Source organism: Terrapene carolina, unplaced genomic scaffold (genome assembly GCF_002925995.2).
Source record: "Terrapene carolina triunguis isolate 2854851 unplaced genomic scaffold, T_m_triunguis-2.0 Scaffold96, whole genome shotgun sequence".
In the NCBI taxonomy this organism is placed as follows: Eukaryota; Metazoa; Chordata; order Testudines; family Emydidae; genus Terrapene; species Terrapene triunguis.
In genome coordinates, this window is record NW_020664447.1 from 64,644,167 (window position 1) to 64,670,770 (window position 26,604).

Here is a 26,604-nt window from a genome sequence, read left to right on the forward strand (position 1 = left end):
GTGGGCTAGAACCCACTTCATCAGATGTATAGATAACAAACTGTCACTTTCTCAAACTCCCTCTCCTCAGCTCAGCCAGTCTTAAAGGGACGGTGTGATAAAGGGAATTCAAAAGGCTCTGTTCCTTCAGAAAATGTTCAGCCCACAAGTGAGGGGTTTCAAAATCCATCCCTAGTAGTTAATGCTCCATCCTAAATGACATAGCTTTTCAGCAGTGACATGTGCATTGATCTGCATTACAAAAATCAGAGAAATAGCACTTCTTTTCAGCAGCAGATAATTACTAGCAAACACCAGGTTCCCTCCTGCTGATAACCACGGGGTGCAGGGGATGGGAATGGGCATTATGTGGACAGGACATGGCTATTTTACACATTCAGCCAGATAAATAATATTGATCAGGAATTGTGTGGAGCAATAGAGACACCCCCCCCTTTGTCGGTTTGATTAGCCATGGGGGTACATTCTCTACATTTACAGGATTTAACCCAAATCATGTCTCCTACACAAAGGTGCTAGTTAGGCTGTGAATAAGAGTTATCTGGGAGCTGATTGTTTCTTTGGCCTTTACCATAGAAGTTTTCACTCAGGTTTTGACAGCATTTGTGAAAGAACTGGAGGAATCAGTCAAGAAGCATTCATAACAAGATTTTCATAACAAAATCTCCCACCTATGACACGGACCTCTCCTCCCCTTCGCCCTCACAAACACATGTTTTGAGGTTCTAGTGAGATACAGAGATGCTGAGCGCTATTCCCCAGGGAGAACATTGGATACACATGTGATTGCTGAAGAGTGAGAGTGAACGATGGGCTGGGCAGTGTGCAATGGGATAGGGACAGGTTGCGGCTTATGATGTCCTAAGGTATGATTATGCTGCAGCTGGTGGCATGCAGCCTAGCCCACACAGAAAGACTCACACTAGCTTGGCTCAAGCTCGCATGCTAAAAATAGCTGTGTGGACAATATGACTCTGGTGGAGACTCAGGCTAATCAACTGAACTCAGAGCCAAGGGGTCGGGTGGCCTTGAGAGCCTGAGCTGCCACCCAAGCTGCAACATCTACACGGCTATTTTTAGCATGATAGCTTGAGCTGAGCTAGTGCAAGTCCCCTTCTCTCCAGACTGGGAGGCTCACTCCCAGCTGCAGTAGACATACCCTTAGACACATGCGAGTTGTGTGTGGTCCTGGCAGGGGGCAATGGTCACTGACCAGCCCTTGATCAACTGTTGGGCCTTCCATTTCAGTACATTTGTACTGATAAAGGGAATCCCCATTGACTCGGGATATGTGGCTGTGGGAATGAAGCAGGCTTCCTGGGGATAGTGTGAGAGACTTGCTGTGTGGGATACAGGCAGGTGGGGTTCCTGAGCATGCCCAGGAACAAGTGGCAATGCTGCACCCACTTGCCCTGAGGTGGATGGGAGAGAGGAGGCAGCAGAGGCAGAGGGATGAAGGACATTGAGGGCACTACTGGGAGTCAGTCAGAAAGGCAGCTACATGTACCTGCATTTTGACAAATAGGGAGGAACTGGTGGAGAATTTGAAAGTGGAAGGCAGCTTGGGTGAAAGTGATCATGAAATGGTAGAGTTCATGATTTCAAGGAATGGCTGGAGGGAAAACTGCACAATAAAGACAATGGATTTCAAGAAGGCAGACTTTAGCAAACTCAGGGAGTTGGTAGGTAAGATCCCATGGGAAGCAAGTCTAAGGGGGAAAACAATAGAAGACAGTTGGCAGTTTTTCAAAGAAACATTATTAAGGGCACAAGAGCAAACTATCCCACTGCATAGGAAAAATAGGAAGTATGGCAAGAGGCCACCTTGGCTTAACCAGGAGATCTTCAATGATCTGAAACTCAAAAAAGAGTCCTACAAAAAGTGGAAACTAGGTCAAATTACAAAGGATGAATATAAACAAATAGCACAAGTATGTAGGGACAAAATCAGAAAAGCCAAGGCATAAAATGAGATTAAACTAGCTAGAGACATAAAGGGTAACAAGAAAACATTCTATAAATACATTAGAACCAAGAGGAAGACCAAGGACAGGATTGACCTGTTACTCAATGAGGGGTGAAAAAAATAACAGAAAAAGTAGAAATGGCAGAAATGTTAAATGACTTTTTTGTTTCAGTTTTCACCAAAATGATTAGTAGCGATTGTATGTCTACTATAGTAAATGCCAATGAAAATGAGGTAAGATCAGAGGCTAAAATAGGGAAAGAACAAGTTCAACATTACTTAGACAAGTTGGATGTCTTCAAGTCACTAGGGTCTGATGAAATACATCCTAGAATACTCAAGGAGCTGACTAAGGAGGTATCTGAGCCATTAGCGACTATCTTTGAAAAGTCATGGAAGACAGGTTTGTTTACTCTGGAGAAGAGAAGACTGACAGGGGACATGATTACAGTTTTCAAATACATAAAACATTGTTACAAGGAGGAGGGAGAAAAAATATTCTCCTTAATGTCTGAGGATAGTACAAGAGGTACTACTTAAATTGCAGTAAGGGCAGTTTAGGTTGGACATTAGGAAAAACTTCCTAACTGTCAGGGTGGTTAAGCACTGGAATAAATTGAGAGATTGTGAAATCTCCATCATTGGACACCTGTCAGGGATGATCTAGATCAGTGATTCTCAAACTAGGGCCGCCGCTTGTTCAGGGAAAGCCCCTGGCGGGCATGGGCTCAGGGACATGCTGGCTGCCCTTCCTGCAGCCCCCATTGGCCTGGAGCGGCGAACCGCGGCCAGTGGGAGCCGCAATCGGGCAAACCTGCAGACGTGGCAGGTAAACAAACAGGCCTCACCCGCCAGGGGGCCGAAGGTTGCCAATCCCTGAACTAGAGTAAAAACACAAACATACACAGACACACATATACATATTACATTACATATGTGTGCATATCTCTATAATTTTCTTCTGAAACATCTTGTCTTTTCACTAACTTTTCCAAGTAATGGAATTTGCTTTCCCGGCAAAGAAAATTGAGAAGTGTTTTCATAAATTTCCCTCCTGTATTTGCATTGTCCCTACATATATATGCCCACATACAGAGGGGCCAAATATATGATATAAACAGAGCAAGTGCCAACTGAGACAAATTCAGTACAGCTTGGCTCACTCCAAAGGGAAAGCACTCATTTTGCTGATGAACTGCATTTGCCACCTACAGAAAACAAGAGTAATTGGGTTGAATCTAATTGGTGGCTGTAGTATCATGAATAGAATAGACAGCAAGAAGTACAACCACCAGATGGAAGCCTGCTAGCCAGTTAAGTCTGCTCTATTATCAGTCTAGCTATTGCCTGGCAGGAAGCAACCCAGCAGTGGGGTCTTACTGGTGAGCAGTAACTGTGTGGCTGTGGGTTTCCTCTATGTGGATTTAGGAGAAAGGCATTAAGGAGGAAGGTTACCAAAAAATAAAGCTTCTTCAGTCTAATTAGTAGATATACCTGTAGCGCTGCCATTTCTTCCTCTCTCCTGTGAGTCTTCTCCAGCAGATCTGCAAGAAAGACACAAAACACAAAGCAATGAGAACTGAGTTATTTGTTATTAAGCTCAACTTGAAGTGTTAGTGCCTGATAAAGAAAACCTGTGATAAAGATGTCAAGTTTTTGTATGAAATGTCATAAAAATGTGCCCTGTGAAACTGAAAATGTGTCAATGATAAGAATGCTGCCAAGCATGGGCTGCTGAGGTGATTAAAAACTAGCTATAAGAAGCCAAGTTGACCCAGAAAGCCACTGAATGGGGTAGAGTTCAATTCAGACAAAAAGATGTATTTACCTCTAATTTTTCTTTATTTTAACACTTGTATCAGAAATGACCAAAGAGATCTTTTCTGAAAACGGATTAAAAATAGGAAGATCAAAGACATTCAATTACATGTCATCGTTCACTCTGGAGTAAATTTTTATTACCAAGTTACAACCCCTTGAAGAAAAGGGCGTTTATTAATAGAAGTGCAGTCTTAATCACAGTCACAATAATTATCACCTTTCACCAGGAGAGAGTGAAAAAAACGTTTGATCATGGAAATGGCAAGCTCCCTGAAAGATCAGTGCCTGACCGGAAAAGCACTCACTAGAGGAGAACTCACTCTCTTGCAGTCTATGCTCCATGACACCTTACATTTTGATATTCACATATGTAACAACCTCCAAATATGCAGTTCATGTTGCTGTGCACTTGCCTATTTCAGCTCCACATAGGATTTGTCACATGAGTTGCACTACTCTTGGTTTCACTCACATACTTTGGGAATACAATTGAACTCAGGATATAGTGTGTGATGTTCACAGTTCTATCTGGGAAACCTTGACAGGTGACCTCACAAAGTCCCTAAGAAAAACAGAAATGACTGTTCTGAACACATTTTTCTTTCTAACTACTGTAACTGACAAAAAACTCAGTTCAGTGTCTGGCATCAAACAGAGAGTATCTCAACAAAGTCAGAGACGGCTTTGAACCAAGATGTGCTCCAATATGCGGGGGTGAGGAAAGATGTTGGTTTGAGAGAACTTTAACTGCCACAATAGCCTTGTGGGAAAGTACAACTGGAGTCTCGAGATGCACAACTCCTCCCTGATACCGCTCAGGTAAGGAGCAGTGGATTGTCTGATGTCCAACAGCACCTATGCAGACTTAGTGGGAGAAAGAGTCCATTCATACAATGGCACATAGTTCAGTGAGCAACAAGGAACCAAAAGCATCCATAGTGAGAGCTATTTTAATTATTCTTCCTGTATGCAAAAGACCTTTCCTTCTTTCCTTGGTACTCTTATTTTTCTTACTCAGTCCACAGTATTTAGTGTTACACATAGTAAAAGTTTCTCAATTTCCCCCTTTGCCACTATTGCTTGATAGTTACAATGAATCACACTCCAGGAGAGAATAAGTATAACAGTAATTTGTCCTCGTTATATACTACTATTACACTGAACACAAAGGGACATGGAAAAAGCCTTTTTGGAACAGACAACTTTTTGGTGGGCATCACTCACCTCTAACCCAAAACCATGATTACCCCCTTGGGATAGAAATAGATTCAGCAGAAGAAGGGACAGAGAGTAGTATTCCAGACCAATCAAAGAACAATCAAACCACTGCATGACTCTGGGAAAACACCCAGAGGGTGTTTAGGGAAAGGGTCACACTAGAGGAGAGGGAGAGGAATTTCTGGGATTGATGGGGTGCTTCAGACAGTTCAAATGGGGTTTCTGATAGAGCTGTCAGAAAAAAAACCCCAAAGACAAGTTTATCATATCCCTGAAATTAAAGTCCTGACACCAGCACCTGAGAGGGACTCAAGTCATCTCTCCTTTGTTATTGATTGGAGCCCATAGACAGTTGCTCTCCAAAATCAAAAAAGGGATGAGGAAATCAGACAGGACTAACATCATTCAGAAAATACACAAGAAGGCAAGAATCATAGAATCATAGAATATCAGGGTTGGAAGGGACCTCAAGAGGTCATCTAGTCCAACCCCCTGCTCAAAGCAGGACCAATTCCCAACTAAATCATCCCAGCCAGGGCTTTGTCAAGCCGGGCCTTAAAAACCTCCAAGGAAGGAGACTCCACCACCTCCCTAGGTAACGCATTCCAGTGCTTCACCACCCTCCTAGTGAAATAGTGTTTCCTAATATCCAACCTGGACCTCCCCCACTGCAACTTGAGACCATTGCTCCTTGTTCTGTCATCTGCCACCACTGAGAACAGCCAAGCTCCATCCTCTTTGGAACCCCCCTTCAGGTAGTTGAAGGCTGCTATCAAATCCCCCCTCATTCTTCTCTTCTGGAGACTAAACAATCCCAGTTCCCTCAGCCTCTCCTCATAAGTCATGTGCTCCAGACCCCTAATCATTTTTGTTGCCCTCCGCTGGACTCTTTCCAATTTTTCCACATCCTTCTTGTAGTGTGGGGCCCAAAACTGGACACAGTATTCCAGATGAGGCCTCACCAATGTCGAATAAAGGGGAACGATCACGTTCCTCGATCTGCTGGCAATGCCCCTACTTATACAGCCCAAAATGCCGTTAGCCTTCTTGGCAACAAAAGCACACTGTTGACTCATATCCAGCTTCTCGTCCACTGTGACCCCTAGGTCCTTTTCTGCAGAACTGCTACCTAGCCATTCGGTCCCTAGTCTGTAGCAGTGCATTGGATTCTTCCGTCCTAAGTGCAGGACTCTGCACTTATCCTTGTTGAACCTCATCAGGTTTTTTTTGGCCCAATCCTCTAATTTGTCTAGGTCCCTCTGTATCCGATCCCTACCCTCTAGTGTATCTACCATGCCTCCTAGTTTAGTGTCATCTGCAAACTTGCTGAGAGTGCAGTCCACACCATCCTCCAGATCATTAATAAAGATATTAAACAAAACCGGCCCCAGGACCGACCCTTGGGGCACTCCGCTTGAAACCGGCTGCCAACTAGACATCGAGCCATTGATCACTACCCGTTGAGCCCGACGATCTAGCCAGCTTTCTATCCACCTTACAGTCCATTCATCCAGCCCATACTTCTTTAACTTGGCGGCAAGAATACTGTGGGAGACCGTATCAAAAGCTTTGCTAAAGTCAAGGAATAACACATCCACTGCTTTCCCCTCATCCACAGAGCCAGTTATCTCATCATAGAAGGCAATTAGGTTAGTCAGGCACGACTTCCCCTTGGTGAATCCATGCTGACTGTTCCTGATCACTTTCCTCTCCTCTAAGTGTTTCATAATTGATTCCTTGAGGACCTGTTCCATGATTTTTCCAGGCACTGAGGTGAGGCTGACTGGCCTGTAGTTCCCCGGATCCTCCTCCTTCCCTTTTTTAAAGATGGGCACTACATTAGCCTTTTTCCAGTCATCTGGGACCTCCACCGATCGCCATGAGTTTTCAAAAATAATGGCTAATGGCTCTGCAATCTCATCCGCCAACTCCTTTAGCACCCTCGGATGCAGCGCATCCGGCCCCATGGACTTGTGCACATCCAGTTTTTCTAAATAGTCCCGAACCACTTCTTTCTCCACATAGGGCTGGTCACCTTCTCCCCATATTGTGCTGCCCAGTGCAGCAGTCTGGGAGCTGACCTTGTTCGTGAAGACAGAGGCTTAAAAAGCATTGAGTACATTAGCTTTTTCCACATCCTCGGTCACTAGGTTGCCTCCCTCATTCAGTAAGGGGCCCACACTTTCCTTGACTTTCTTCTTGTTGCTAACATACCTGAAGAAACCCTTCTTGTTACTCTTAACATCTCTTGCTAGCTGCAACTCCAAGTGTGATTTGGCCTTCCTGATTTCATTCCTGCATGCCTGAGCAATAGTTTTATACTCCTCCCTGGTCATTTGTCCAATCTTCCACTTCTTGTAAGCTTCTTTTTTGCGTTTAAGATCTGCAAGGATTTCACTGTTTAGCCAAGCTGGTCGCCTGCCATATTTACTATTCTTTCTACACATTGGGATGGTTTGTTCCTGCAACCGCAATAAGGATTCTTTAAAATACAGCCAGCTCTCCTGGACCCCTTTGCCCTTCATGTTATTCTCCCAGGGGATCCTGCCCATCTGTTCCCTGAGGGAGTCAAAGTCTGCTTTTCTGAAGTCCAGGGTCCGTATTCTGCTGCTCTCCTTTCTTCCTTGTGTCAGGATCCTGAACTCGACCATCTCATGGTCACTGCCTCCCAGATTCCCATCCACTTTTGCTTCCCCTACTAATTCTTCCCTGTTTGTGAGCAGCAGGTCAAGAAAAGCTCTGCCCCTAGTTGGTTCCTCCAGCACTTGCACCAGGAAATTGTCCCCTACACTTTCCAAAAACTTCCTGGATTGTCTGTGCACCGCTGTATTGCTCTCCCAGCAGATATCAGGGTGATTAAAGTCTCCCATGAGAACCAGGGCCTGCGATCTAGCAACTTCTGCTAGTTGCCAGAAGAAAGCCTCATCCACCTCATCCCCCGGTCTGGTGGTCTATAGCAGACTCCAACCACGACATCACCCTTGCTGCTCACACTTCTCAACTTTATCCAGAGACTCTCAGGTTTTTCTGCAGTTTCATACCGGAGCTCTGAGCAGTCATACTCCTCTCTTACATACAACGCAACTCCCCCACCTTTTCTGCCCTGCCTGTCCTTCCTGAACAGTTTATATCCATCCATGACAGTACTCCAGTCATGTGAGTTATCCCACCAAGTCTCTGTTATTCCAATCGCATCATAGTTCCCTGACTGTGCCAGGACTTCCAGTTCTCCCTGCTTGTTTCAGATGGAATCTCTAAAACCCATAATAGCAAGTCTCTCTCAACATACCCATATTGGAGCGTCACTAGTAGTACAACATATACTTCTACTATTACAAGGGACTCTTCCAGCCAAAAGCCTTCTCTTTTGTCCCCTTGACAGTTTTGAGGGAGTTTACCAAAATACCAATGGTTTTAGTAGCAGTCCTTCTACTCATTCCTATACAACCTGCGAATCCAAGCTTTCTTAAGAAAAAGGTCATTACAGAAACAAACACCCAAATCATTCCTATAAAAGCAAGTATGTGGCAAGCATAGATTTGAGCCATCCAATCCTGACATAGGCTGCAACAGCTTGGTAATAACTCAAGACAGAGACAAAGCCAAGGGCTCTATTTAACATCCTACTTGGTGCAGGAAAAGAAGTGAAGGGCAAAGGTGGTTTTATGCCACTTTTTCACCTCCCCATATTATAGGGTTATTTTGGTCTCTTGTATAAATTAGAGCAGCATGGCAGGTGTTTGTCTAATCTGTCCTTGAAAACCTCCAATGACGGGGATTCCACAAGCTCTCTTGGAAGCCTATTTCAGGGCTTAACCATTCTTATATTTAGAGAGTTTTTCCTAATATCTAACCAAAATCTCCTTTGGTGCAGGTTACACTCTTTACTTCTCCTACCTTCAGTGGATATTGCAGAACAATTGATCACAGTCCTCTTTATAACAGCGCTTAACAGGTCCTCCCTCAGTCTTCTTTTTTCAAAATTAAACATGACCAGTTTTTTTAACCTTAGCTTATAGGTCAAGTTTTTTAAATCTTTTATAATTTTTGTTTCTCTCCTCTGGATGCTCTCCAGTTTGTCCATACTGTTCTTCAAGTGTGGTGCCTAAAACTGGACACAGTACTCCAGCTAAGATCTCACTAGTGACAAGTGGAGCAGAACAATTACTTCCTGGCTTACATGAAACACTCCTGTTAATACATCGCAGAATGATATTAGCCTTTTTTGCAGCTGCATCATATTGTTGACTCATTTTTAAATTAGTGATCTGCTATGATCCCGGATCTTTTTTCAGCAGTACTACTGCCTAGCCAGTTGTGCTCAATTTTTTGTGCATTTGATTTTTTCTTCCTGGGTGTAGTACTTTGCCCTCGATTTAATGAATTTTTGTTGATTTCAGACCATTTCTCCAATCTGTTGTTTTGAATTCTAATCCTGTCCGCCAAAGTGCTTGCAACTCCATCCACAAATTTTATATGCATACTCTCCTCTGCATTATCCACATCATTAATAAAAATATTGAATAGTACCAGACCCAGAACAGACCCCTCCAGGATCTTAAAATATGTCCTCCCAGTTTGACAGGGAACCATTGATGACGACTCTTAAAATATATTTTTTCAACCAGTTGTGCACCCACCTTATGGTAATTTCATCTTGACCATATTTCCCTAATTTGCTTAAGAGAATGTCATTGGGATAGTGTCAAGAGCCTTAATAAAATCAAAATATATAATGTCTACAGCTTCCATCCCATTTACTAGGCCAGTAACCCAATCAAAAAAGGAAATTAGGTTGGTTTGGCATGATTTGTTCTTGACCAATCCATACTGGTATTACTTATTACCCTATTATCCTCTAGGTGCTTACAAACTGATTGTTTAATAATTTGTTCCAGTATCTTTCCAGGAATCAAAATTAGGCTGAGGGGTCTATAATTCCCTGGGTTCTCTTTGTTCTCCTTTTTAAAGACAGGTACTATGTTTGCCCTTCTCCAGTCCTCTGGGAGCTCACCCATCCTCCATGAGTTCTCAAAGATAATTGTTAACAGTTTCGAGATTGCTTCAGCTAATTCCTTATGTACCCGAGGGTGAATTTCATCAGGACCTGCCAACTTGAATACATCTAATTTATCTAAATATTCTTTAACCTGTTTCCCCCCCCCCCTTGCTAATTTAATTGTGTTAAGTAGCTAGTCACAAAAAAACTTTTTAGTGAAGACTGAGACCAACAAAATTAAAGGCATTAAAATGAACACCTCAGCCTTCTTAATGTCATCTGTTATTAGCTCTCATTCCCCCCTAAGTAGTGAACCTACACTTGCCTTCATCTTTCTCTCATTTATAGATTCATAGATTCCATCTAGACCAGTGGTTCCCAAACTTTAACAAACTGTGAACCCCTTTCACTAAAATGTCAAGTCTTGCGAACCCCCTCCTAAAAATGAATATTTCCAGGGATTTTCTCCTTTACCTGAGTATAAATTATAAAAGCAATGATCTTGGAAATATAAAAATTGTTTTTATGAGACGCTTATTACACACTATTATTATTATTTATAATTACAGTATTTTTATTACATTATGAAAACCGCAACACTCTTCCAAGATCTCACTTTCATGGCTTGTATCACTTTGAATAAACCTGTTATAAGACAAGGCTCCTATGTTTCATCAGGGAGTATCAGATGTGAAACAGCATGAAGGTATTTAAGGAGCCAACTCAAAGACTTCCTCCTACACAAGCATTCAGGTCTTGAGCAGTCCAGGCAAACAACACACATTACAACAAAGCTTAAACTTGTTCTTCATAATAATTTTATTATTATGGCACATCAGGTGGCAGCTCCCAAGGGGGGTTTTGTGATCCAAACCGTCAAATGCTTGCTTTCATCTGCTTAGCTCTTGGAAGTCCAGGGGCTGCTAGCCCCGTGCTGCCCAAGATCCCTAGGGACAGCTCTGTCCGCCATTAGGGAATTTTTTCCCCGAGAACCCCCGTAACATTTCGCAAACCCCAGTTTGGGAACCACTGATCTAGACTGACCTCCTGTGTAACACAGGTCATAAAACTTCCCCAAAACAATTCCTAGAGCATACTTTTTAGAAAAAAACATCCAATCATGATTTAAAAATTACTAGTGATGGAAAATTCACTACAACCATTGATAAATTGTTCCAATGGTTAATTACCCTTGCCATTAAAAATTTACACCTTATTTCCAGTTTGAATTTGTCTTGCTTCAACACTGATTGTGTTATAACTGGACGATGTTACAACTTTTTCTGATAGATTGAAGAGCGCATTATTAAATATTTGTTCTCTATGTAGATAGTCATAGACCATAACCAAGTCTCCCCTTAATCGTCTCTTTGTTAAGCTAAATAGATTTGGCTCTTTGAGTCTATCACTATAAGGCACGTTTTCTAATCCTTTAATCATTCCTGTGGTTCTTTTTTAAACCCTCTCCAATTTATCAACAGTCTTCTTGAATTGTGGGCACCTGAACTGGATGCAGTATTCCAGCAACAGTTGCACTAGTGCCAACTATAGTGATAAAATAACCTCTCTACTCCTCCTGGAGATTCCCCTGTTTATGCATCCAAAGACTGCATTAGCTCTTTTGGGCACAATGTTCAACTGATTATCCATCACCACAGCCAAATCTTTTTTAGAGTTACTGATTTGTAGAATAGGGGTTCCCCTCCCATATGTATGGCCTACATTTTTTGTTTCTAAATGTATACATTTTGCCATAATAAAATGCATATCATTTGCTTGCACCAAGTGATCCAGATTGCTCTGTACCAGTGACCTGTCCTCTTCATTATTTACCACTCCTCCAATTTTTGTGTCATCTGCAAACTTTACCAGTGAGGATTTTATGTTTTCTTCCAGGTTACTGATAACAATGTCAAATAGCATAGGGCCATGAACTAATGCCTGTGGAACCCCACTAAAAACACACGTTCTATGACGATTCCCCATTTACAATTACATTCTGAGACCTATCAACTTGTGTGTGTGTGTAAGTAAAAACAGATGCCTTCACCTCCTCTCTAAACCTGGTCAGTTTTTTAAACCAGTATGACTTTCCCCCTTCAATTGTGTGTTGTGTTTTTTTAACATCTAGTAAGGTGTAAAATGATTCTCAATTATCATTCAAATTTTTCTGATTAAATTCTCTCTCTCAGCTGATTTGGCTTATAATTGTTTTCAGCTTTGTAAAATTGGCCCTACTGATGCATCAAATATATATATTACTGGCCTGGACTTTATTCTGTTTGCATATAATGTATTATTCCTAATGTTTATATAAAATCTCTTATTACCATTTATGTCCCTTGCTAGGTGTAACTTATTCATGGCCAGCAGTCTGACACAGTCATGGAGAATTCAGTTAGAACAATCAGAAATTCCATATAACCTGACTGAAATCAGTGGCACAAGTAATAAATAACCATGACCAGTCCCCTAACAGTCCATGGAAGTAATTAGCTCTTCCTCGGACAGCCAATGCAAGTGAAAATGGTCTCTTCTACACAAAGAGTCTGAACAGAAAGTGAGGGCCTTTGAAAAGACAACCAACAGAAGAATTAGGATTCCAGAAGCCTCATATTTGGAGGGGAAATTTGGCTTCCTATAGCTGGATTTTTAAAAAACAATTGAAACAGCCAGAGTCTTTGAACCAGAGAAAGTAGTGTGGTACCTTCAATAGGTGTGTCAACATTGCTGCTTCCCTGTTTCTTGGGGAGTCCAGTCCTTATGATCTGTTGAGTTCAACTCCCAGCAAAAGAATGATCCATACCTTTCCCCCTTCTCATATTCAGTTTTCCTGTTCCACGTGTGTAACCATTTTTAACCGGACCCTATTCCATTTCTCACTGACTAGTTTCCCCAGCAGTCAGTCTTTTGTCAGTTCCCTTCTCAGGGATAAGGCTTTAAAGCTCTTTCTGACCAACACTAGATGATCCTTCCACCCAATCACACAGAGATTTGAATAGAATAGATGTCCCCATTGACAAGTATTAGGGAAAAATGCCAGGAAATTTCCCCATAAGGGTTCCTATACTTTTAAGTGGACAGTTCATGGCAAGGCACATTAGTGACACTGTTTTCTCCCAATAATTGGGTTACGGAAGTTTGTTACCACTACATATATTTGCTAGCTGCTTTGTTCTGGAATATGCTTATGGAATAGAATACCACATGTACGCTAATGTAGTGATGTACAAGTGCAGCTACAGCCCTACCTGAAACACTAATGCATAACTTTGGAGGAGAAGGGGATACAATTCAGGTGGTGTATGGGTGTATAGAGCTGAGTCTATAACAGAAATGAATTAATATCACTTGTTACATAGACCAATTTAGTTGCTGTTCATGACCTTGCACCTCCTTTGCATTGAAAGAGCTAACGCTTGTCTCTTCAGTCCCACTCTTATTTGGCATATTCATGTTTTTCTTGATAATACTTAGGTATGCTGTTCAATACAAACAATGATTCAACTGCCATGCAAATTACTGTGGCTAAATGCACTTCCATCAACATTAGTTAATGAGAAAATTTAGGGTTTACAGAGTAGCTGAGTTGCATGTTTTTGTTGGTGTTATCTAGTGTTGTAATTGAGGTGGTACAAAATCATAATGGAATATTGGCTCTGTTTTAAAATCTTTATTGGGGAAAAGGGGGAGAAGGTGAGAGGATTCTTCCACATATTCACTGGAGCTCTCAGATTCCCACTAGGCTCAACTTACTTCTGTTTTAACTATATTGAACCACTTGAGACTTCATGGAACAGACTCCATCTTTCTAGCTAAAACACTTAATGAGAATTCCTTTGAACTCCTCCAAATCATGATGGTAGCTGAGGCAAACTTCTGCTAAGTCTCTGGATCTGAATTTTGTGTGCCTGAAGTTAGAGAAGTCTGGAATTTACTCCCTTTGTCAATCCAAAGCCCAAGTTGGACACTGCATAAAGCTCTTGTCCAAAGGTGATTGTACTAAAGAAGTTTAGTTTAGCTGACCACGGTCAATACGATTTTTTGTTGTATTTTATATATCTACATTATGGAGGTGCAATGTGCAGCTCCATAGTTAAGATTGAGTTGACTTTTGCACTTAAAGTGGTGATTCATCCTCTGTTATGTAGGAAAAATACAGAATATGATCTCAAAGAGTAAGTGCTGTAATTTTTAATACAATAAATTTTCCAAACATTTAAATATCTTTTTTCATTAGATTAAATTTAGTAAATTTTGTATAAAATATGTTGAAAATTAATTTAATAATTAGTCCTTTAAGAAATATAGCACCTGGTATCAGACAAATTGCTATCCTGGATGATGTTAATATCAGAACATCCCTGTAATGTATTCTACCCTAAATTACTGATACACGTATTCTCAACCTTCAATCCATTTTAACACAGTTTTTGTCTGGGCAGATATATAGATGTGTACATTTGCCCAACTACTTAGGCATGGGAATATTTTATAAATTGTAAAATAAATCAACTCAGTTTTTTTACTGTGGTGTTGTTCAGCACATCCTCCTCCCAAAGAGACTGGCTGTGTAGAACTTCAAGCTACCACAAGTCTGAGGAGTTAACAACTGGATCAAGGGTCAAAGAAGGACATCCTGCAGAGAGCCAATAGAGCCCCCTTCTCCCCTATCTCCCACTGCTTGTGTGAACAATATCAGTATTTCTCTAACAACACTTTTGCTGAAAGGAAGATGCCCAATATTATGAATTCCCAGATTTCAGACCCTAGTAAACAACCACAGCTTGTTTGGATCACAATATCCATGTGGGACCCAGCCAGATGCGAGAAGGATGGACCCAGTAGCATCACCACAGCCACCATAAGCATCAGACTCGTCCAAATGGGCCCTCTGCCTCCAGGAGGCTAATCAAGCACTGCAGGCCCAAGTTGTGCAGCTGAGTGGGGAAACCAGTGGCTGCAGGAGCAAGTGAGGCAGCTCAGTGCCAAGAACACCCTACCACAAACACAGCCTACAGCACCTTGCCCCGAACACAGGGCAGCGATACCCTTGCCCGAACAGTTCGATGGGAACTGCTGGTGGTTCTGGGGCTTCACGAACCAATGCTACCTTCTGTCTCTGATGAATCCCAGAATCTAGGCCTCTGACCAGTCCAAGGATCTTAGTAATAAGCCTGCTGAGAGAAGATGAATTAGACTGTGCCACAACTCCACAGTGGCAGGACACTTGGGATGATATAAAACCTGATGATTAATGTCCTGGTACTTCTGGTGATCCCTTATGTGCACCACTATAAAGACCTTTGTCACTTCCTGCCAGATGTGTGCCCGCACCAATATCCCAGGCCAAAAACCCTGTGATCTCCTCCAACCTCTGAACACCCCATCTCAGTCCTGGCAGGCCATTTCCTTGGACCTTGTGGTGGAACTACCAGAATCCAGTGGTTTCATGACCATTCTGACCATGGTGGATCACTTTTCTAAAATGGCCCACCTCATTCCCTGAATGGTTTACCTTACGCAGGGGAAGCTGCCTGGCCTCCTGGATTATGTCAACTCTGACCAGTGGCCCAGTTTACTGTTCGATTCTGGCAAAAGCCCTATGTTTATTAGCATTCTACATGCACCTGTCCTCTGCCTACCACCCTCAGTCAAATGGCCAAAGGGAAAGAATCAATCAGATCCTAGAGCAATACTTCTGATGCTACACCAACCATCACCAGGGCAACTGGTCTTCCTGATTACCATATGCTGAATTCTCACATAATAATGCAGACCATGCATCAACAGTTCACAGCCCTCCTTTTTTTTTTTGGTCAACTATGGATACTATCCCCAGTTTCACCCACAACTACCCACATCCTCCCCCAACCCACTGGCCTCGTACCTAGTACAATGCATCCATCACATCCCAGAGGAGGAGAAGGACCACCTTGAGAAGGGAAAGGAGGACTACAAAAAGCAGGTAGACAAGCATAAGCAACAAGGCCCCATATACTTCACAGAACAAAAGGTACGGCTGTCTATAGAATGCCTCTACACCCTCTCGGAAATTAGAAAACCAGTACCTTGGCCTGTACCAGATTTCATGACAAATCAACCCACTCACCTTCAAGCTCCAGCTCCCTGAAGCCCTTAGAGTCCACCCTGTATTCCATGTCTCACTTCTAAAATCCTACACTGAGAACACATTGGCCCATACAACCCAATCATCACTCCTGCCAGTGCAAGTACAAGATCAGGAGGAATATATTGTTCACAAAATCCTTGATTCCAAGATCAAGAGGGGCAAATTATGGTACCTGATTGACTGGGAAGGTTATGGACCGGAGGAATGCACTTGGGAGCCAGCTGAAAATCTTCATGCTCCTGCCATGGTTTGGGCCTTCCATAGGAGCCACCCTGAGAAACCTGGACCTACGTTGCCCAGAGGGGGCCACTAGGGGAGGAGCAGATGTCATGACCCACACGCCTTAAACCCACGTCCTTAGGATTCAGGGGAGCGGCCACACTCCAACTCTCCACCTGGCAGCTTGTTGACAACTGTTTACACCTAGGACCCACACAGCCCAGTCCCAGTTTGAGGCTCTACCCCCGAGGTCCTATCTGGCAGAATCCCAGAGCAGCGGATTGGTCTGCTGGCCCCTGCTTAAGCCAGCAGCAGGAACAGAAAGCTGTCAAAACAACTGGACCCTACTCTGCACAGGACTGTGTGCCTTGGGCTTCCTGCTCCTGCTCCCCATCCCACGGCTTGACTTCCTGGCATCCCACCCAGCTTGACTCCTGGTGTCTGGCTTGTGGTTCCTGACTTCCAGTTTGTCTCCTGCCTCTGACCCCTTGGTATCCTGACTCAGCCAACTGTGACACTCATGGGCTGTGAAATACACATCAATTCACTACTTTTAAAAGAGAGTTTGCATTAGTGAAAAGCCATCATGAGGGCACTTTCAGATATGGCTTGCTTCTCCCCCAGTATAAGATTAACATTCAGAAAAGGACACACCTTGGTAAGAGTTAAAAGGATTGGCAACTGATCTGAGTTTTAAAAATAAAACATTTGTTAGCACATTTTTCTTCTCTTTTATTAGACCAATAAAAATCAAACACTATTATAATAAACCCCTGCGTAAGCCCAAACTATTCCAAACAATCACGAGTTTCATGTATTTTTTTAATATCACCCAAAATCAATAGCAAATTCAGGATACTGCGTGGAAAAATAAGGGATCATATTTTAAAACTTGTAAGAAAAAAAACGTATATTGGACCTAGGCCTAATGTATTGCCTTCAAACAGAGCTTAACTACTGTGCATAACTAAATAATCTAAGCTTATGTCTCAGTCTGCTGCCACCCACTGGTGCACAGCTGGGTATGCTAGATATTATAACACAATGGCTCAGATGTCCCCGATCAGAAGTCACTGCAGAAAATGTGCAGGTTAAAATTTAAAACAACATTCCAGAAGAATGGATACCCTCTGTGGTTTGTTTCTGACACTGAAACAACATGGCAATCTGCAGAAAAATTCCATACTATCCAATAAATGAGAATTTTATAGCCGATCATACATCTTGTGTGTGTGAAAAACAACTGTATAGTTATTCAGAGTGGTTGCTTTTCCTTCTCTAGAGTTTCTATTGTCAGTGAATTCACTGTTGGTGAACAGTGTCAGACTGACAAACCTACAGATTGACATCCTCTACATATAAAACAGACAGCAGCAGTCCAGGCTTATCCACACTGGCTACTCCATTAATATTCCATACTTCAGAGCTGGAGTATTGAAAAGGCAGATCAGTCTCCATGGTCACTAGGCTGAGGCTATTGACAAGGAAGTTAACTGTGATAGTATTCTCTGTGAAGTGGAACAGCTGCCCATGGGACCTGAACTAAAACCACCCGCTCACTTCAGATGGGACACCCAACTTTCAATCATTACCTACCCGGGGCTGAATTCAAAACTCTCACTTTCAGATTATAGGGTCACTATTTGAAACTAAAAATGGCAGATAGAATATACTTTGGGTGCTCTGCATATCTGTATCTCTTTATCGATTGAGTAACAGAAACTTCAACAAAGGGAATAAAAGGTGGAGTAGGGGTTCCTACGTATGAGCTTAGAGTGGTATGAAACTGTACCCAAAGTAAGGCAATCAATATTTTGTCAGTATTAATTCATTTTAAGTATTTCTCTCAGAAAACATCCATTAAAAAAAAATTCATAGCACTCTAAGATCATATGTAGGAATCCTGCCCCTTCCCTTTACTCAATGATGGTGTTCAATTTGGATTTAGGTTCTTGGTATTTGTTATTATTTACCACATTATAACATGTTTTAATCAATATTGGTAATGTACTGTGATAACTATATGTTTAATATGGTCTATGTAGCACCCCAGATGGTGAGTAGTTAGAAGTAGCATGGGCTGGTGGACCAACCAAGGATTTGGGAGCCAGAACTTCTTGAGCTCTATCCCTGGCTCTATCACAGATTATATGACCGTGGTCACTTAACCTTTCTGGGTTTGATATAACTACAATAAAGATAATGGAGTTACATTACGGATTGATTTGGTCCTGTGTCTCAGTTTTTACATCCGTAAAATGAAAAGTACTTAATTACCTACTTTATAAGGGGTGATCAGGCTTAATTAATGTTTATACAGTGCTTTGAACATATTTATATAGTATATGTGAGCTATATATCTGTGTTATGTATTAATAGATAACAATTCTATAATTTCAGTGCTCAAAAAAATGAAGGACTCCTAGTACTAGCTAGAATCAGTTGATGTGGGCAGCTGCTCTGCAAGCTTTTCCCATGGTTCACAAAGACAGGGCACCACAATCCTATTACATATCATGCTATTACAAACAAGAAATTCTAATGTTGGCTCCTACCCCTCCCTGACATGACTGGCACAATCAATCAGAGAATAATAACGGTATACTCTATCCATCACTGAACCAAGACAGAGATGACCTCTTGACTCTGTCTGACTAAAACAGAGCTCAGGACCTTCAAATGTACATTAGTAAAAGGACCCTTTCATTTTCCCAATGTGAAGAAACTGAGAAATCTATATTTTATGCAATTACTTGGCACAAACTGTTTTTTTAGGAAACACCTGACTGAATTCCTGACCATTTTAATTTTAAATTTGTTTTGAGCACAAATTGCTATAGGTCATTAGGTTACCTCAGGTTTAATTATTTTAGCTTCAGACATACATCATACTTCTGCAGTTTTGAATTGTTACTTTGATATGCAGCCTACAAATTTTCCAAGCACTTTCTGAAGAGTTCCTGTAGGTTCTCAAAGCAGCCAAGTAGTTTTTTCCATTATGTTGGAAGGGCATTTGTCCTAGAATTTCCAAGCAGCTGAATAAACTAGTTTCTCACAGCTAGCAATTAACCATCCTGTGTAAATGTGTAAATCTGCAGAATTGAATCATATGTTATGTTAATTATACATTTTCCCTTTCACATTGTCACTCTAACATTAAGGCCCTGTCTACCTTAGAGAACTAAGCCATTCTTAATTGAACCAGTTTGACGAACCAGTTTAAGCACAGTTTAGTATGTCTACACTAGCCATACTTATTCCGTGCCACTGCAGTTTTGCCATGTATCCACATTAGTGCTGTTCTGTTGCAATGCCCTCTTGAGTATCTATACCAGAGATCATAGAACATCAGAGTTGGAAGGAACCTCAGGAGATCATCTAGTCCAACCCCCTGCTCAAAGCAGGGCCAATCCCTAGACAGATTTTTGCCCCAGATCGCTAAATGGCCCCTTCAAGGATTGAACTCACAACCCTGGGTTTAGCAGGCCAATGCTCAAACCACTGAGCTATCCCTCCTCTTGCAGTGGCTTCTAGAAGACTTTGAAAGGCCACAGATACACTGTGAGAAAGCAACAGGAGAAGAATTTGAACAGTCTGAAATATTATGCCAGCAACCACAATCCACACTGGCACTAAAATGGTTGAAAATGAAAGAATATAGGGACATCTGCTGGCAGAGCAATACAGCAGTGCACAGACAATCCAGGAAGTTTTTGGAGAGTGCTGGGGAGAACTTCCTGGAGCAAATACTGGAGGAATCAACTAGGGGCCGTGCTCCTCTTGACCTGCTGCCCACAGGGAAAGTATCAGACTCTTACTCAATGAGGGAAGCAGTCTAGTGAGAGATGATGTGGAAAATGATTAAGTACTCAATGCTTTTTTTGCCTCAGTCTTCACAGACAAGGTCAGCTCCCAGACTGCTGCACTGGGCAGCACAGTATCCCATGCACTGCTACAGGCTGGGAACTGACTGGCTAAGCAGCAGTTCTGCAGAAAGGGACCTGGGGATTCCAGTGGATGAGAAGCTGGATATGAGTTAACAGTGTGCCCTTTTTGCCAAGAAGGCTAACGGCATATTGGGCTGCATTAGTAGGAGCATTGCCAGCAGATCGAGGGAAGTGTTTATTCCCCTCTATTCGGCACTGGTGAGGCCACATCTGGAGTATTGCATCCAGTTTTGGGCCCCCCCTACAGAAAGGATGTGGACAAATTGGAGAGAGTCCAGCGGATGGCAATGAAAATGATCAGCATGCTGGGGCACATGACTTACGAGAAGCTGAGGGAACTGGGCTTATTTAGTCTGCAGAAGAGAAGAGTGAGGGGGGATTTGATAGCAGCCTTCAACTACCTGAAGGGGGGTTCCAAAGAAGATGGAACTCAGCTGTTCTCAGTAGTGGCAGATGACAGAACAAAGAGCAATGGTCTCAAGTTGCAGAGGGGGAGATCGAGGTTGGATATTAGGAAAAAAAATTTTCATTAGGAGGGTGGTGAAGCACTGGAATGGGTTCTATGATTCTACCTAGGGAGGTGGTGGAATCTCCATTCTAAGAGGTTTTTAAGACCCGGCTTGACAAAGCCCTGGCTGGGATGATTTAGTTGTCATTGGTCCTGTCTTCCATGATTCTATGAAGTTTAATCCAAACAGTATTTACCATCATGTAAACCATTTAGAGCACTTCTGCATGTAGACATGAAGCATTTTACCAGGGACCTAGTAGGAACAAGTAGTTATTAGAATGGTAAGTTTCTCTAGTGTAGACAAGGCTCCAATTAGGGGAGACCTAGAAATTGCACTGTATTGTTAAGAGACTAGAATCTGCCATCGCCTCACTGTATTGCCTTGTGCGTGGCCATCTTTCTGTGTGTGTAAAATAGGGAAACAACATCTCACCTACTTTATGTGGGTTGTGAGACTTAATTAATTTAAAAATAATCTAAGAGTTCCACAACATTGATCTGAACTCCTTTAAAATCCCTCTAAACTATCTCAATCAATTATTTCCAGTGGAAGTGAATTCTATCCAATAGGTCAATGAATATTCCTTTACACAGTACATTATGTAACAGGATTTCTTCCCTTATTTGGTTGTTCAGTTATAAAGAAACAAAAACTATTGAGGAGGCCTCCAAATTGTATATGGAGCCTTGCATTCCTATTACATTCGCCCTTGTCCTCTCACCTCACCCCACCCCATTGTGTTATACACCTACCTATCATAGTCCTTCGCCCTATTTAGACTGTAAGCTATTTGAGGCAGGGACTGTTTTAGGGTCTCTAAGCATAATTACAATACAAATAAATAGTAATAAGTAAAAAAAAAAAAAAAAAGTAGATGAGCTATTCCTGAAGCCAGACACAAATTCATAACAGCTTTCCAAACTGTAACAGCTCATGGATGAATATAAAGAAGGATTGTGATTTGTGCTGCATTAATCCTTCCTTATTAATGAGAATTAAAAATTCATTTTTCATTTACGCATTAAGAATTAAAAAAGCTGCAACTGGTGTTCAGAGAAAGCAAAGAAAAGTGAAACAATTTCCAATGTGTGTATGAAAGATACAGCTGGGAGAAACCTCCAAAGATAATGTTTTCTTTGGAGTAATATTCAGATGGCTAATGGTTTTCATGGCCAATCTCACAGGTCGTTGCTCTCTTTAATTAGTAGCTTTTGCTAAATATAAAAAGTGTCAAGTAATTTTTAATACTGATTACAGCTGTCTAGTCCATTAACAAATTGTTGTATTAGCACTGCCCACCGTGCACTGCCTATCTTTAAAGGTTTCCTTGGCTCTCTTTCATAGAATTTAATTAACTTTTCCCCCCTAGTGTTCATCATTGTAAGCAGTGACAGCACTGAGGAAAGAAATAGTTCAGTTTATTTGAGGCTGAGCCAATAGCATTCCCATCAATGCACGAGAATAATACACACATACGCAGAAGAATGGGGTAATCGTGTCAGAAAAGTAACCCTTTACCCCACTCCCCACAAAATCCCCAAAGTTTAACATACAATGTAGCAGTGTACTAGATTCTGTCATATACAATTCATCTGCATGTTCAACATTCAAGGAGTTTTATACCTTACAGACTAAAAGTATGTTTTTATAGACCAACAATGCTTAGTTTTGCCAGACTCTTGAAACCAGCCTTCTATACCAATGTGCTTTGTTTGCATTAACTTGAAGCAGCACATATAACCATAACAGACAAACAGAAAAAGAGGAGTTTGAACTCTAAATCTGGGGATAGAAAAGGACAACGGTCATTGTTTGGATTTCCCAAAGAAGAAACTTATCTTTGTTCAGGAACCAGAATGTACTGTACTTATTCTCTAATCCCTCAGGCTTAGGTAGTTTTTAAACACAGACCTTAAAAGTTTCACATCTTGAATGCCAGCCTACTTTATATCTGCCTCATATGAAAGGCAACTAATCAGTTTTTTGGGGGGAAAAACAAAAGTGACACAGAACAGGCAAATTTAATATACACGTATATCTCCTTTTCCTTTATGTATAGTGCCACAGATCCTAGTGAGCTCCCCCCTCTGACCACCCACTAGGAGTGCTGAAAGGGGAATCCAAGTCTCTGTGCTCTGGATTCCTGTGGAGTGTTAAGCTTCTAGGCCCTCGGCATGCAGGAACACAGGTTCTTCCCTTGGCCCTTCTGGCACATTTCCTGGGCACTGACCCTCAGTCTGGTAAGACTTCTTGGAAAGGGGGCAGATTTTCATAATACAACTTGACAATATAAAAATTCACATTTTGTACAAATATAGCCCCAATTCATCACATATAATTTAACTACATAGAGTTTAGCTAAGCTATGACTGAGATGGTAGTAGGGAGAGGGATAACCATTGCTTGGAATTGGTTTTTTTTTTGGAGATAACTTAAACTATCATAAAAACCTCATAAACCAGACTAGTAGGAGATTTCTTCCACTATCTCCCACTCCTTTCCACTGAACTTTTCCCCTTCCTCATCTTGTCCAGCTCTGTCTCTAACTTCCTTTTCTCACTATCTCTACTGTTAAAACCCATGGCCATGACTTGGTCATGTTTCACATTGATGGCTTCCACGTTTCTTTCTCTCTCCCTTCAAGTCTGCTGTTCCATAGAGTCATCTTTCCCTCCCACTTTTCACTGGCTCTCTGCCACAAACTCATTTCCATCTACAACTCTGGACCACCTTTCTTGTTTTTCCCCTCTTGTTCCTTATGCTCGGCACTGTTCTTTTAAGCTCCCATTCAACTTCACACCTGTTTCACACAGCCAATTATACTTAGTCTCCCATACCCTGTTCATTAAGTATCCTCCCTGTCATCTTCAATCCCACTTCTTCCAAGAATCCTTCCTAATTTGCCATCCTCACCATTAATCTCTCTACTGTCCTTACCGGTACTGTTATTTTGTTTTCCCTTAGATTGTAAATTCTACAAAACATGGAGCAAGTTTACAGGTATAAGACAGTGCTGTGAAAATCCACATAAAATTAATTACACTTCATGATACAGAGACGTCCAAAATGAAATTTCACAAGCTTTTGGCACAGAGAATGGCGCCACAGTCTACATCCTGAAGTGGACACAAATGTACTTTTGAGTATGCACAATTTCAGTGCACAATATGTTTACATGCAGTAACTACATCCTTAGACCAAGTCTACACTACCACTTACTTTGGTATAACTTACGTTGCTCGGGGTGTGAATAAGTCACCCCCTGAATGACGTAAATTACACTGACCTAAGTGCCAGTGTGGACAGCGCTGTTGGCAGGAGAGCTTCTCCACCAACATAGCTACCACCTCTCGCAGAGGTGGATTTATTATGCCAACGGGAGAGCATCGGCATAGAGCGTCTTCACCAGATATGCTTCTGCGGAGCAGTTGCGCTTCTAGTGTAGACTAGCCTTAAATGTGCTTGTCCTGGAATACTGTGTCTTTGGAATATGGTAAATTAAGTAAAGAGAAGGCTTTACTTAGAAAGAAAAGAAAAAGGAAAAGAAAGGCATTACACCTCTACCCCAATATAACACTGTCCTTGGGAGTCAAAAAACCTTACCGTGTTGTAGGTGAAACAGTGTTATATCGAACTTGCTTTGATCCGCCAGAGTGCGCAGCCCCGCCCCCCCCAGAGCACTGCTTTACCACGTTATATCCGAATTCGTGTTATATCGGGTCACGTTATATCAGGGTAGAGGTGTACTTATTATAAAACAGCTGACCAACAACTATAGCGTCTAATGAATTTCTTGTGATAATTTGAAAAACAGGCCTTCATCCAGAGGAAAATGGTTATTCTTTAGTAGTCAAACAGGACTCATTGGTTCTATTCCTGGCTCTGACGCTGTCTCAGTGCATCACTCAGAGCACATCACTAAGTCTTTATGCTTCATTTTATTCTTCTGTAAAAAAAAAAAACAAAAAAAAAAACCCAGGGAAATATTTCCCTATCTTCATAGAGTTGTTGTAAGGCTTAAGTTAACGTGAGAAGCAACGCTGGAGATGAAACAAAACCCACAACATTTAGCAGTTCAATCAAATCCTAGTACCAAGTAGTGCCCCACCAAATGAAAGTATACATGACTTGCAGCCTTCCATAGCATTCAACATTCATCTGAGCTATGAATTTAGAAGAAAAAATAATTACAAATTATGGATTCTGGCCAAACAAATCAGCAGTGAAGCCTAATGCAAAGTGCATGGATAATTCAAAGTAACACTAACTTCAGTATGGTATATGATGTATAGTGATTTCTTTAAATAAATGAACATCTTGACAAAACGACAGCTTTATTTCAAGCATTGCTCTGGGAGAAAATTGTTAAATGGTAGTAGAACACTGAGCATAGTAAAGTATGTAGAAGCCAGTAAACATTGCTCTTAAAAGCTTAGAAATTAATTAACGCACCTGCTGCTAGTGAGATAATGGGCAGTGATCTTAGAGAATGGGATGGAAGCCATTAAACTCTAGTCTGTATCATTACAACTACTTGAAAACAAGAAAAAAGGGTAATTTTGTAAAATAGTACTGATAAATTGAGATTTTAGAAAAGATATCTTTATTTCCTCTGACATTAAAAATCAAACAATCAGAATGAAGAAAGACATCAGATTTTTTGGTTCAGATTTGCTCAAAACAGAAGTTAGTGTTGAGGAAAGTAAGAAATTAATAGCAATTTCAAGAGACAGGAGCAGTGCACAAAGTACAAAGTAAACCTTCCCCAACAAAGATGCAAAAGTATCTAAATCATGTCAAATAAGACCCCGGTAATCCAGTTCTGCATTCCCAAACAGTTTAGTCAATGAACCTCAATCCTGACCTGTCACCTTGCCTGCTATTCCAGTCCTGGACAGAGACTATGAGATATGGCAAATGACATTGTGGCCTTCTACTGTCTGTTAATGTACTAGGATGAGACCATCAAGTCAGTTTTTAATTGAGACCTAACTGGATTTTAAATCTAGGTTTTCCAAAGTAAACCAATACTGTGCCACCAACTATCTTTCTGTCTTAGCATCTTCACTTCAATGAGTTTATAAATTAATGTAATGTAGCATATAAATATATGTTTGTAATTCAAGAATTATTCTAGTAGAAAGAAGAAATGTCCTCGGTGAAAGTTAAAAACAGAAATAAATATGGCACATGAAATCAAAACAATAGTAGATTTATGGGAAATAGCCTAAGTAAGTTGAGAGTTTTTCTGAATGCCCTAACTTCTGCCATCTTAAAATATATAGTTTCCCAAACTGAAAGAAGAGCTCTGTAAACTCAAAAGTTTTTCTCTCTCACCAACAGAAATTGGTCCAATAAAAGATATTACCTCACCCACCTTGTCTATCTTAAAATATAGTATGATACATCAGACAACAGCAGCACACTGGGAAAGTTAAAATATAAAATTAATTTTTGGGGGGGAAACATTTAATCTTTTGCTATTTTGAAGCATTGCTAGACTCTCAAGATGCTGGCATTTTCCAGATTACAATCCAGATAAACACATAGGGCTTGTCTACATGGAACATTAGCACCAAAGCAGGGTGTGAAACTAGAGTGCACTAGGTTGCAGTGCAGTAATGTCCTGTGATACAAGTGCACTAAAAGTTCAATACTGCACTTTGACATACTCTGAAATGGAAGTACGATAAAGTGCACTACATAACTTTTAGTGTGCTATAACAGTGTCTACACGAGACACAACTGGACATCAAACTAGTACACTTCAGATTCACACCCTGGTTTAC

General features: G+C 41.4%; 1 protein-coding gene across 1 annotated transcript in view; it reads right to left on the bottom strand.

Annotated features, from left to right (window-relative positions):
* Positions 1-16,165, bottom strand: part of LOC113406429 (centrosomal protein of 128 kDa-like) — a 110,055-nt gene extending 93,890 nt beyond the window's left edge. Inside the window, exons 1-2 of the mRNA XM_026651273.1 lie at positions 16,117-16,165; positions 3,461-3,510 (exon numbers count right to left, since the gene is read on the bottom strand). Of these exons, the coding sequence (XP_026507058.1) occupies positions 3,461-3,510; positions 16,117-16,165 (99 nt within the window). The remainder of the gene's footprint in view (positions 1-3,460; positions 3,511-16,116) is intronic.
* Between the last annotated feature and the right edge of the window lie 10,439 nt (positions 16,166-26,604).